The following is an 11,369-nucleotide window of genomic DNA, read 5'->3' on the forward strand; positions in this document are numbered from 1 at the left end:
AAATAAATAAAAAGGCATCTTCTTTAGAAAAATAGTCCAAGTCTTTTCAGATGACATTTTCAGAGGGATATTCATTTCTTTTTATCTTTATAGATCAGCCTGAGGCATTTATATTCGAGTCCAAAGAAAGTCTAGCAAAGTTGTAAACATCTGAAAAGAAAGTCCTCTTACAAAAGGAGGCATTGGTCCACCTTAATAATAGACATCACTGCCTGCTCTGACAATAATTTGCAAATAAAAAAAAGCTTTTGTTCATGTACAGTAGCCTGCAAAATGTCAATTAAAACCAAAACCTGGGCAAGGGATTGTAAAGGTATGTGGGACAACTAATCTGTTGTTCCTGTTTTGCATTCCCAGAAATAAGACACATTTTGTCTGTATTTATAACAAAAACATCCTAGACAGAGTTTGGTGTTACCCAATTACCTAACAGTTAAATGGAGTATCAACTCCTAGCATGGGCTGAATTTCAGCATGGATGAGGGGTGTCGAGCTACATTTCTTCACAGCGGGCAGTGTTGGCCTGGAAACCCCTCAAACAAATGAATGTGATAGAAATACTGACACGGCAAATGCAATTTAGATCACTGATAGCACAGGAAATCCTCATCAGTCAAGCAACAGCTGAACTGTCACTGATGTTGAACTTTTTTAATGTGTCAATAGGTCCCCAGGACACTGAAGTATCATTTTAAAAAATAAGCAGAAAAGTTGTCTTTCGCTACTCTGAGGTATTTTAACTTTCTAGTTCTGTCTTGTTCAGAAACTTAGAATATTACTGTATGCAAGGGAAAAAAAGGACCTACAGAGATCACCAGTGTCCATGATGGTCTCTATATAGACACAGATAGCATCATCAAGGGGGCTGAGGTTGTTACGACCACCTGTTGGTGTCAGTGTCTCTGCTCCTATGCTGATTTACTCCACTGGACTGTTCAACCCATCAACTGAACAGCTAATTTGTTTTCACAAATACTAAATATTCCAGTCTGCTTTCAGTCTGTTTTTGTAAGGACACCGTTTCCCAGCGAAGGGAAAAAAACGCCACCTTTAAACTACAGCGAACTTTTGCCCTGAGTAAGGCAAGTGTCAGCCATCAATCTGTTTTTCAGATGGTTTCACTTGCAGATGGGAATTTATTTCCTGCAGAGTTGAGGTTGGCAGGAAATAGAATGAAAAAAGAGACTTCCATGACGCCCCAAAACATGGCTTTAACAGAAAAACAGATAAATTAATTAAAATGGAAGTCTCAGAGTTATGCGAGGACAATGCCCATTTGGAAAGACGGAAGACCTCAGCAGCAGGACTTTCCAGAACACTTGTGCCTCTGGCAAAATGAGCAGAGTGCTTCACCATGGCCTCTACATTATGGTAAACAGACCTCCCACGTAGTACCATTTTCTGTTGCTGGTATCTGCAGTGCTGGAACAGCCCGGGGATGGGAGAGTGCCAGCATTGCTGTGCGCTTCCTGCGTCCTGGGGATCACAGCTGTGAAGTAGAGCAGGGCGCACTTTCTGTTGCATTTCTCAAATATAGTCCTGAATGCAACTTCTGTCATTAAGAGATATTTCCTAAACAGACTCCATGCCCCCACTTTCCAGCTGATAATGATCTCCTTGTGTTTGCGCTAAGTCAACATCCTTCATCTTTGCCTTATGAGGGAAAGCTATGGCTGTGAGTGCACCAAAATTCCCTCAGCACTTGCAGATTCCTATCATAACAAACAACAGAAAGCAGCTAAGTTTGGTTTTCTTTTTTCTTTTTTTTTTTTTTTTTCCTTCCTTACTGAGACAAGCACTTTACTTAAAAGACAGCAGCTCCTATACCAGCTTTCTGTCTGTGCTATCTTCTAAGTACAGCCAATGCTTATCTCTCAGACACAGCACTGAAGGAAGGAGAAACATGACGCAGCACCACCCCTTTCCGGCTCTTGGGGTAAGAAAGGGCAGGGTCCCTGTACCCCAGTGACCCCATGCACCATGATAAAACACCAGTGGGCATTTCCCTGGGGCTATGAGGTGCTTGGAGTAGACTCAGCCGCCTTGTCTGTACTCAGCAGCTCGCTGCAGTCCAGGAGTTACTGCTGTGGAGTTACTGGGTCTGGCCCCATCCTTGTGCTCCTGCAGTGACTGAACGAGGCTGAGTACACGCACACCACATCCAACACATCCATGCCGTACACCCAATGCCTAATGGGATATCAAACTGGGCTTAGGAATTTGTCCTGCCACCTTCACTCAGGCAAAGCTTTTACTGGTTTACAGCGGTGTAGTGTGAACATCTAAGCTGCAGTCTCACTGAAGTGTTCAAGTACAGCTGTTTTTCCCAGAGTTCTGAATGAAGTGTCATCACACTCCCCAACAGGGAACATTTTTTGGATAAGCTTTTCAGAATGCAAAAGAAGCTGAAGCAACACTCTCCATATACACACCCATTGCATCCAGCTTCAGTTTTGCCAGCACAGCCACCTTTGGTGGCCACATGCTTGGTCTCTCCCCGCTTTCCATCCTTCCTGACCATATGGAGCCAAATCTACACTGAGACAGGGAGTGGTGATGGGGAAAAACTCATCTTCTAGGAGCTACTAAGAGGACAACGGTGGCCTTTTCTTACCTCTTCTGCTTATATACACCTTTTCTGTAGCTCACTAAAATTGATCTGGTCTATGAGACTCGTCCTGTCATTCTCCGTTTCACTGACAAAACAAAGAGGATAATGGAGGCTTAAAGCTGGGACAAAGCTGAGTTGATTTAAGAAATATGAGGAAAACAAGAAAAGTGTGACAGACGAAGGGTACGAAAATGAAAGAGAAGTAAGAAAGGACCACAGAGTTTAGCACAAGGCCTGTGGAAAAACAGAAGATACAGGGGAAGAGCAGGACTGAGAAAGGACAGTTAAGAGAACAGGGAAAGAGAAGATGGTGAATACAATAACAACAAAACCAGAAGGAGGTGGAAGACATTTTGAAGGTGGCTGTCAAGTGGTCTCAAAGGCTGTGAGTGGGAAAGAGGAAATGTGAGAAGAGGAACCTGCACTATGAGCCACGCTATGTTATTGCACAGAAAGTGGAAAGCTAAGTGCGAATGTGCACCCAAGCACTGAGGGGAACCTTGACCTTGCAGGAGCAAAGGGGATGTTGATGCCACAGAACACAATTTCACCCTTTGTTTTAAAGACACAGATGGGTTATGTGAGAAAGTTCTGGTCTTGTGGGATTCACTCCTGGTATAGGTTTCCTTCCTGATATCCACATAGCTTCTGAAGTAATTCAGTATCTCACACTCCTACATTATAATATGAAGCAGGTTGTGATTTTTTAGCTACAAAGCATTCCCCCCCTCTTCCTTACACACATTGGGCCTGTCCCTACAGGCACAAAGGATTTATTCTTCTCTTTACAAATTACTTTACCAGCTGAGGAACTGCAATAGCTGCCAAACGCCCCAGAAGCCCAAGACCTCTGCCCCATCCCAACGAGGACTGGAACAAGAGAGGGGAGAGAGGATGCAAGTAATTTGGAAACAAGTGCTAGGAGGGCTGCAGAGGCAAGCATATCCCAGCCTCAGAAAAGCCAGCAAGGGCTCGTGTAGCATGTGCCATTGCCTTCACGCTGCTGGGGCACAGCTACTAGGGCATGAGCACATGAAGGAGAGGTGAATGTTGCTGGGGAGAGCCCCTTGCCTCTTTTCCTTCCAAACCATTTGTAATTAAGAGCTGGCACATAAGCAAGTGAAATAATAATAATAATAATAATAATAATAATAATAATAATAATAATAATAATAATAATAACAACAACAACAACAACAACAACAACAACAACAACAACAACAATAACAATAAATCAGAGGTTGAACCAGTTTGGGGATCAGTTCCAGTTGTCGTTTGGGTTTGCCTGCACCCAGTTATTCGTGTGCAGTCCCAGTGCAAGTTCAGCCACAGTTTCTGACCAACGACGCTGCTCCAGGGCTTGTTTGAGGACAAACCATGGCTGGAACGAGTTTTCTGCTTGACTCTGCTGTAGGGTGTGTGAGAGCAAATCTGGCCTTCTTTGCTTGCTTGTCCTGAAAAATGATGAATTGCAGAACTACCCCTTGGTGTTAGTCATTCAGTGAAGCAGGAAGGAAGCAGGAAGCCCTTGTGAGCACTAACTTTTCAAAGCAGTTTGCAAAGAAAGCAAAGGCCCTCCCCTAGGCTACATCATCACACACCGCTGCTTACCTCCTCACCTTAACGGCTACCTAGGCATGATTAACATTCGCAATTCATTTAGCTGGAAATATTTGCCCGGTGCAAACAGCTGAGGCACTGCCAGCGAGCTGTTTCTGTACGCAACACAGATCAAAAGGGGGAGGGAAGGGGAGCCCTACACTTGCTGAATGGGAGAGGCCCGACCGCGCTCAACAGGTTCAGTTCACACTGTGACCCTGCCCAGCTTCCTGCTATTCAGATGTGTTACTTCCCCTTTGTGGTAATGGCCTGTGGCAGCCGGCCAGAAAACACTATTAATTTCAGAAGTGGCCTGACAACAAACCCACAGCGAAACGAGAGGAAGTGGCGGGGAGGCCATCTGTTGACTTCAGCAGAACAGTAGGGACGCAGCTATGTAGGTTTCTACAAGGAAAGCAGATTAATAATCCACAAAGAGGAAACTGGCTAAAATTATCCACAGACCATATTAAAAAAAAAAAAAAAAAAAAAAAAAAGAGTCACTTGAGCTGCAGCTGGACAGGAAATTGCTAGAGCTGCTTGCAAATCTCCACTTTGAACGGAGCAGCACAGGGAATGCCAAGAGCGGAAACCGTTCAAAACTGGATTAGCACAAGCCAAGTTTAACTGCAACCCACTTCTACTTTCACAGTTTATGCACTCAATCTAGGCCACTACTGCATGAGACAGTGACTCACTTTTTTCCCATGTTTTGTTTGCTTTTCATTTCACACACTTGCAGTTGCTAAAATTACATGAAATGTGCTCCGGCTGCCAGGATCTGTGCAGAACCCCAGCTGACAGCCCAAGCTGGAGGAGCCGTCCACCTCCCTTGCTCTGCACATGGGTTTTGGCACCACCCTTCTGTGGGCCACTTCTCCTTAGGAAGGATGTTAGTACATTGCAGCAGGAAGTTTTGCAATCGCAAGAATCACCCTTTTCCCTCCCGCAGAGACAGGGCTGCTTGAAGGGTCCAAAGAGGACATGAGGTGACTACGGGTACGTAGAGACTTTTCCTCTGTGGCTGCACGTGCTAAATTACAATGTGGCTGAACAACGACAGAAAATCTTTCACTGGCTGCAAAGTGTTTACGGGTTTCTGGGAAATGAGTTCCTGCCGGACAGATAAGGAAAGCACAATCCCATCTCCTGTCATCTGTAATAGAGTGGCCAACACTTGTAAATAAACCCAGAAAGCAGCAGCTCCTTGATCTAAAAAAAAAAATAAATAAAAAATAGAGATCCTTATGCCCCAGGATCAGGTGCATCCCTAGGGTTGCAAAGGGATGCTGGAATATTTTGTGATTAACCTAAAGGCCTTCAAAGTCTTCCCTTCACCAAAGGCAAGAGCCCTGTATGTGTACAGTTTATTCATTTAAGCAGCAGTGGACCAAAGGGGAAAGCAAGGCTTTATTGTCTCTGGGGCTGTACAAAAGCTGTTGAAAACAATCATTACCTTTAAACAGAACCATATGTGTATGTGCCATTAACCACACCCACACAGAGGGGAGAGGAGGAATAAATGAGGCGGGTTCTCAATAGCCAAAAATAGTTATTTATTTATTAATAACTTAAGGTTTTACATTCTTATAATAAATTCCATCTTAAAACTTTTACACCATGAATTACTCTCCCTTATTGGCAACCGTGTGCAGGTTCACTGTGCGTACACACAGGTACAAATGTTCGCACATACTTCCAGTTTTATACAAAAAAAAACGAAAGAAAGAAAAAGACGCAAAATATTGCATTTGAAGTGAAGCTCCCTGAAGAATTTGTACAGAGGTAATGCACTGTTTTAGCACATCTGAAAGTTTTAAAAAGTGATCAAAAATCTTTCGCAGATCTCCTCCCAGATGATCTATTTACAAAAGGTAAGGCAAAAAAATTAATTTAATTTTAAAAATATATATATCATGTGGAAACTACAAGAGTGTGAGAAAAAAAAAAAAAAAACACACCACAAGGGAAAGAAAAATATATGAAAGAAGAGACTGTACTTGCTCACAAACTTCTCACCATTGCCGTATCTCCCCCATGGAAAGCTTGCTTCAGTTGAACCATAAAATTAAGCATGCTGCAAATATATTCTTTGCAATAATAATCATTAAAAAAAAAAAAGAACAAACAAATAAAGCAGAGTTTATGAAGAGAACAAAAACATATATGTCCCTTGGATTGATCTCTTGAATACATGTGAATTCAAAAAAAAAAAAAAAAAAAAAATCACAAATCGACTCAAGATTAAATATTTACATTGATCAAGTAGAATACTACTGAGCTCCTGGCAAACAAGTACTCCAAATACACTAAGCTGAAATCTCTTTCTTTGGCTCCTCTAAATCAAAACCAATCAACAAACAAAATAACCAGTCTTCACTGAAGACAGAAGTGTACGCCGCAGATCCAAAAGCGCAGAGGGGAGTGGGGCAGCTCCGGTCCCGGGGAGCATGTGCTTGGCCCCGGCCAGCCTCATCCTGCCCCGCCGGGAGGCAGTGAGCGCCCACGAGCCCGCCGCGGGCATCCCAGAGAGCTCAGCGCCGTCCCTCCCATCGCAGCTGCCTGCTCCATACCGCATAACCTTTCCTGGCCTGCGCCAGCAGCCACTGCCTGGTACCGCAGGCCAGAAAAAGAGAAAGCTGCGTCTTCTTGATCGCTGCCGAAGAGAAACCAGTGAGGAATGATCCCATGAGACGGACAGGAGAAGGGAGGCCGCAGGCACTCACGTGGACTGCAGGGAGTCCACCTGGAAGACGTTCTGGTTGGAAGGGGTGGTGAAGTACAGCTGCTGGTTGGGCACACGATTGTCACAGGGGCTGCTCAGCCCCAGGGTCCGCTCAAAGTCCAGCAGCTGACCCATGAAGTTGAAGTTGGGAGAAATGTTGGACTTCTTCATCTTGACGATGTCATAGGCATCATTCATGGACAAGTTGAGCTTCTGCATGAGGTAGGCCACCGTCACCGTGACCGAGCGACTGATCCCTGCTAAGCAATGCACCAGGACGCCACAGTTCTTCCCTCGTGCTTCATCTGCACAGAGACAAAGAGGCAGAGAAAGACACATAAGATAGAGGGTTGGTAACTGATCTCACAGCACAAACAAGATTAGTATCGGGCAGGAAGAAAGGGCAATTCTGATCTCAGTGACTGGCAGGACAAGGCAAGAGTTAACTTCACCGGCTTAAAACCAAGACAGGAGGTGAATCCACCCCCCTAAGCATATGCACAGAAGTCCAAGAACTGAGAAAACTAAGGAGACAAAGGGAGCAGGATACGCCGCATGACACTGTTTTAGAAGTCAGTTTTAAAAGACACTCTTTCGCTTGGAGATTTGCTTTAAATTCTTAGTCCCCTCGCCCCAGCATGGAAATCCTGCAATATGTCACTGAATGCCTTTTATACAGACCAGCAGACTGCAAAGGTCTATTAAATTATTCTCCAACTGTTGTGCAGCTAACAATGGAGGTATTCAGGCATTTTAAAAGAATGAGGGAAGTCACAGGGGACAGCCCATTAGGAGGAACAGGATGTCAACATTGGTTGAAAATGGGTTCCTTTGTAATAGGAAATGCATTACAATGCCTGGAGATTAGTTTCTTTGTGGCTTCCAGCCCACATTTCTTCCTGCTGGGCTCAGATTACCTACATTCTCCACTATTACCGGTATCATTCAACCGGATTACAGCACAGCTTCCCAACAGATAATGCGATGCCCACCCCACCGCACCCCAAGAGAGGCGGTTTTAGACTGTGTGTCCCCCCGTCCAACTACAAACGTGAACAAGGACTCCTTGAGCCCTGGGGGACGCGTTTCCAAAGCTGCCGGATAACGGCGAAGGGCTGCCTCGTCGAGGCACTGAGCCCAAGAGGTGTATCATTATTACCACGAGATTTAATTAAAGCCCTGACTATACATTTGCCAGGGATGCCGGTTATGAGTAAGTTGCATTTTAAAAGCTAAAATTAGCTTCCCAGAACGTTTCTTTTCATCACACTGCTCTCCAGTAGCCTCAAGAGGAGAAAGAAAAAAGAAAAAAAAAGAAGGGGGGGGGGGGAACATAAAGCCACCAACCCCAGACTCATATGCCTTCTCCCTCTGCCCTACAAAGATATTTCAAGATATGCCCTATCCTGCACATCGCTCAGCCCCCAGCTTCCACACAAATGCCTCAGGGAGGATTTCCACAGCCAGCCAAACCAGGTAGACATTTGGTACCTGCAAATGTCACTCACACCTCTCAATAAATCTGCAAACAGCACCCACCTCTCAACTTAAGCCAGCTTTAAATAAATAAATAATAATTAATTAAAAAAATAAATCAGCAGGGCATACCCCAGAGACTGTGAGAAATGCTACTACATCTCCTCACCCCAAATCTCTTTCGAATTCTGCAAAATAAACTGACTTCTACTGCTTGCTGTGCAGCTGTTAGCAAATAACTGTGTCTCACCTATGAAGGAGATGGCCTCAGGGAAGAACTGAGACAGATTTTGGCTCCAGTGGTCAGAGATCGGGATCTGCTTGTACTTGAATTCGCCGGCGTTTTCAAAGAGATTAGGCAGGTTGGGGGTAACATTCAAGATGTATTTTATGCCAAACTCTTCTAAAACGTCCAGATTCGTGGAGTCCTTGGCACAGCCTAAGTAGAGGTAGGGTAAAATCTCCACTGGGAAGGAAGGCTGGTTGTTGGAGAGAGGGCTGCCATCGGAGTCGGTGGCACTATTGGGGTCTCTGTCAATGTCAGATTCAATATCTGATGAGGAATCAGAGCTGATTCGGAGCCCTCCTAAGCCCAGGACTGGCAGCGGAGGAGAGCTGCTGCTACATGAGCTGTCTAGGTTAGTTTCGCAGTGCAGGGCAAACTCGGCCTGGAACTTGCTGAAACCACCTAAGGAGAAAAGCAAAGCGAAAAAAAAAAACGCAACCTGATATGAGACTGTATGCCCAGTACAGCTCTGCCTGCAAGGGGACATCTGTTTCCCACCTCCTCCAGCCCCGGGTAAAAAAGAGGAAAACGCCACACGGCCATGCAGACGGACTAACCTAAAAAAGGTTTTAGCAAAATCGCCCGCTGCGGCAGCGGGGGGGGGCTCCGGGCGGCCGCGATTAAAGCCCAGAGCCGCTTCGCCCCGCGGGGACCTCTCAGGGACGGCCGGGCGGCACCTCCTGCCGTCCTGCCCGGCTCCTGCCGGGGTCCCCGCTTACCCCGTCCTCCCCTGGCTGCTGCAGCGACCCCAGCCCCCTGGGTGTCCTTAAGCAAAGCGAGGAGAGGGGCTCTGCGGGGGGGAAGGGGGGAAGCACGGGGACAGCCCCCGACAGCCTGCGGGGCCCAGGGGTCGCTGCCCCCCACCCCTGCTCCGCTGCTCCGGGTTCGGGGAGCTCGCCTCCCCGGCCCCCCTCGCTCACCTTCCAGATAAAACGCCTTGCAGCCTTCGTCTTTGAGGCGCTTGAGGAGCAGCCCCAGCACGGACTCGCCGCCCGTGTTCTCGTTCCAGTCGCGGCTGTGCTCGTCGTACAGCACCACCGTGTCGGTGCCGCACCGGCGGGCGAAGCGCTCCCGGTCCTCCTCGCTGCTGGCGACGAGGGAGCGCAGGGGCAGGTTGCCCTTCTGCAGCCGCCGCAGCATTATGCCGGGGATGGCCACGTTGATGGCCGACTCGATGTGGGACGACTCGTACAACTCCTGCGGCCGGCAGTCCATCAGCAGCAGCCGCTCGTTGCCCATCTCCAGCTGCTCGTTCAGCCACGCCACAGATTTACTAATCGCCATTTCCGACGCGAAAGGGACGGGTCTGAGCGTATCTAGCATGAGGAAGGACGGGGGGCGCGGAGCGGGCTCTGGAAGCGCCCCTCTCTCTCACAGGGGCATGCGGCTGGCTGGCGGCGGGAGGCGGCAGCCCTCCGCCTCGCCACAACTTATCTCCCCCCGCCCCAGGGAAATGAATCACGCAGCCCCCCCGCACCGCCTCCCCCGCGCCGGGCGCCGGCGGAGCCCCGGGGAGGGCGCAGCAGCCCCGGCGGGTGCGAGCGTGTGCTGCTGGGTGCGCGCTGCCAGCCTGTCCCCGCTCTCCTCTCCTTTCTTATCTTCTCCTCTACTCTTCCCTTTTTTTTTTTTTTTTTTTTTTTTTTTTTTTTCTCAATGAATCCCTGAATGAACCTGCCTAATCGCCGCTGCAGCCCGAGAGCCTTCGGGCTTTTCCTCCTCCCCTCGTGAATGAAATCCAATTAACGTGCCGCCGAGCCGGGCTGCCCCGCTCGGCGCGGGGGCCGCTCTCCCTTCCCTCTGTCCCTCCGGCCCGCAGCCTCGTGCCCGTGCCGTGCCGTGCCGTGCCCAGCCCCGTGCCGTGCCGGCCGGCGCCTCCCGCAGCGCTCCCCGCGCAGCGCGCCTCAATGGGCCCGGCGGCGGCGCGCTCAATGGGGACGTCGGGCGGCGCAGCCAATGGGGGCGCGCGGAAGGGGCCTGTTGCCGCGGCGACGGGCCGGCTGGAACAGGTCGCGGTGATGAATCGGTAATGAGTTTGTCATTCACAAAAACGGAAAGGAATTTCCGCTCCGGATAAGCCGAGTGCAAACAAGCGGCGGCCGCGGCGGCAGGTGAGGGGGCGAGGCCCTGCCCCTGCTCCCAGCAAGGCGGCCCCGGGGGGGCACCCTCCTGCCCCTCTTGCTCCCCCTCAGCGCCTTTATCTCCGAGCCCCCAGTCTGCGGGGAGCCGGCCGCGTGTCCCCCCATTATCCCCCATCGCCCCCACCACCCCCCCCAGCCTGGCTCTCCCCTAGGAAGTGGGGGGGGGCAGCCCTGTCCTCAGCTGATCCCCACGGGATCCCCGCCCCCGTTAACCCCGCACCCCCCCCCCAGACACACACACACACACACGTCCCCGGGTGGAGCCCCCCCCGCCGCCGCCCGTCCCCCCCGGCTGTCCCCGCGGCGGGCGGAAGGAGGCTGCGGCCCCGCAGCGGGGGGGCTGCGGGAACGGGGCCCGGCGGAGCGGCGCCGGGGGAGCCGGGACCGGAGGGGGGGCGGGGGGAGCGGCGCCGGGGGCGGCGGAGCGGGGAGCGGGGGCGGCCGGAGGCCGGGCGGGGCGGCTGCGAGGTGCGGCTTTAGCGCACGGCTGAGCGAAAAGCCAGGAGCGAAAATAAACCGGGAGAAGCCTCAAGG

At 49.7% G+C, this 11,369-nt stretch overlaps 1 protein-coding gene across 2 annotated transcripts; it reads right to left on the bottom strand.

The window, feature by feature from the left end:
• Positions 1-5,365: 5,365 nt before the first annotated feature.
• Positions 5,366-10,686, bottom strand: DUSP6 (dual specificity phosphatase 6). 2 transcript variants are annotated; one of them, XM_082763582.1, is made up of 3 exons: positions 9,618-10,619; positions 8,662-9,099; positions 5,366-7,240 (listed from the first exon to the last, which is right to left on the bottom strand). In XM_082763582.1, exons 1-3 carry the CDS (start codon positions 10,018-10,020, stop codon positions 6,933-6,935), a joined length of 1,149 nt encoding a protein of 382 aa, XP_082619708.1. In that variant the 5' UTR covers positions 10,021-10,619; the 3' UTR covers positions 5,366-6,932. The 2 variants fall into 2 exon arrangements, with proteins under 2 accessions (XP_082619708.1, XP_082619709.1); XM_082763583.1 differs by lacking the exon at positions 8,662-9,099 and having other exon boundaries at positions 9,618-10,686.
• Positions 10,687-11,369: the final 683 nt, after the last annotated feature.

Source organism: Aythya marila, assembly GCF_965140915.1.
Source record: "Aythya marila genome assembly, chromosome: 1".
Classification (NCBI taxonomy): Eukaryota; Metazoa; Chordata; class Aves; order Anseriformes; family Anatidae; genus Aythya; species Aythya marila.

What these genes read in the sequence shown, in the direction of transcription:
- DUSP6 (XM_082763582.1), bottom strand. Translation starts at nt 10,020, where the DNA reads ATGCTAGATACGCTCAGACCCGTCCCTTTCGCGTCGGAAATGGCGATT. An exon ending in CAAGGCGTTTTATCTGGAAG is followed by an intron (nt 9,100 to 9,617) that starts GTGAGCGAGGGG and finishes TTTTCTCCTTAG; the next exon opens with GTGGTTTCAGCAAGTTCCAG. An exon ending in TGAGGCCATCTCCTTCATAG is followed by an intron (nt 7,241 to 8,661) that starts GTGAGACACAGT and finishes GTCTCTGTGCAG; the next exon opens with ATGAAGCACGAGGGAAGAAC.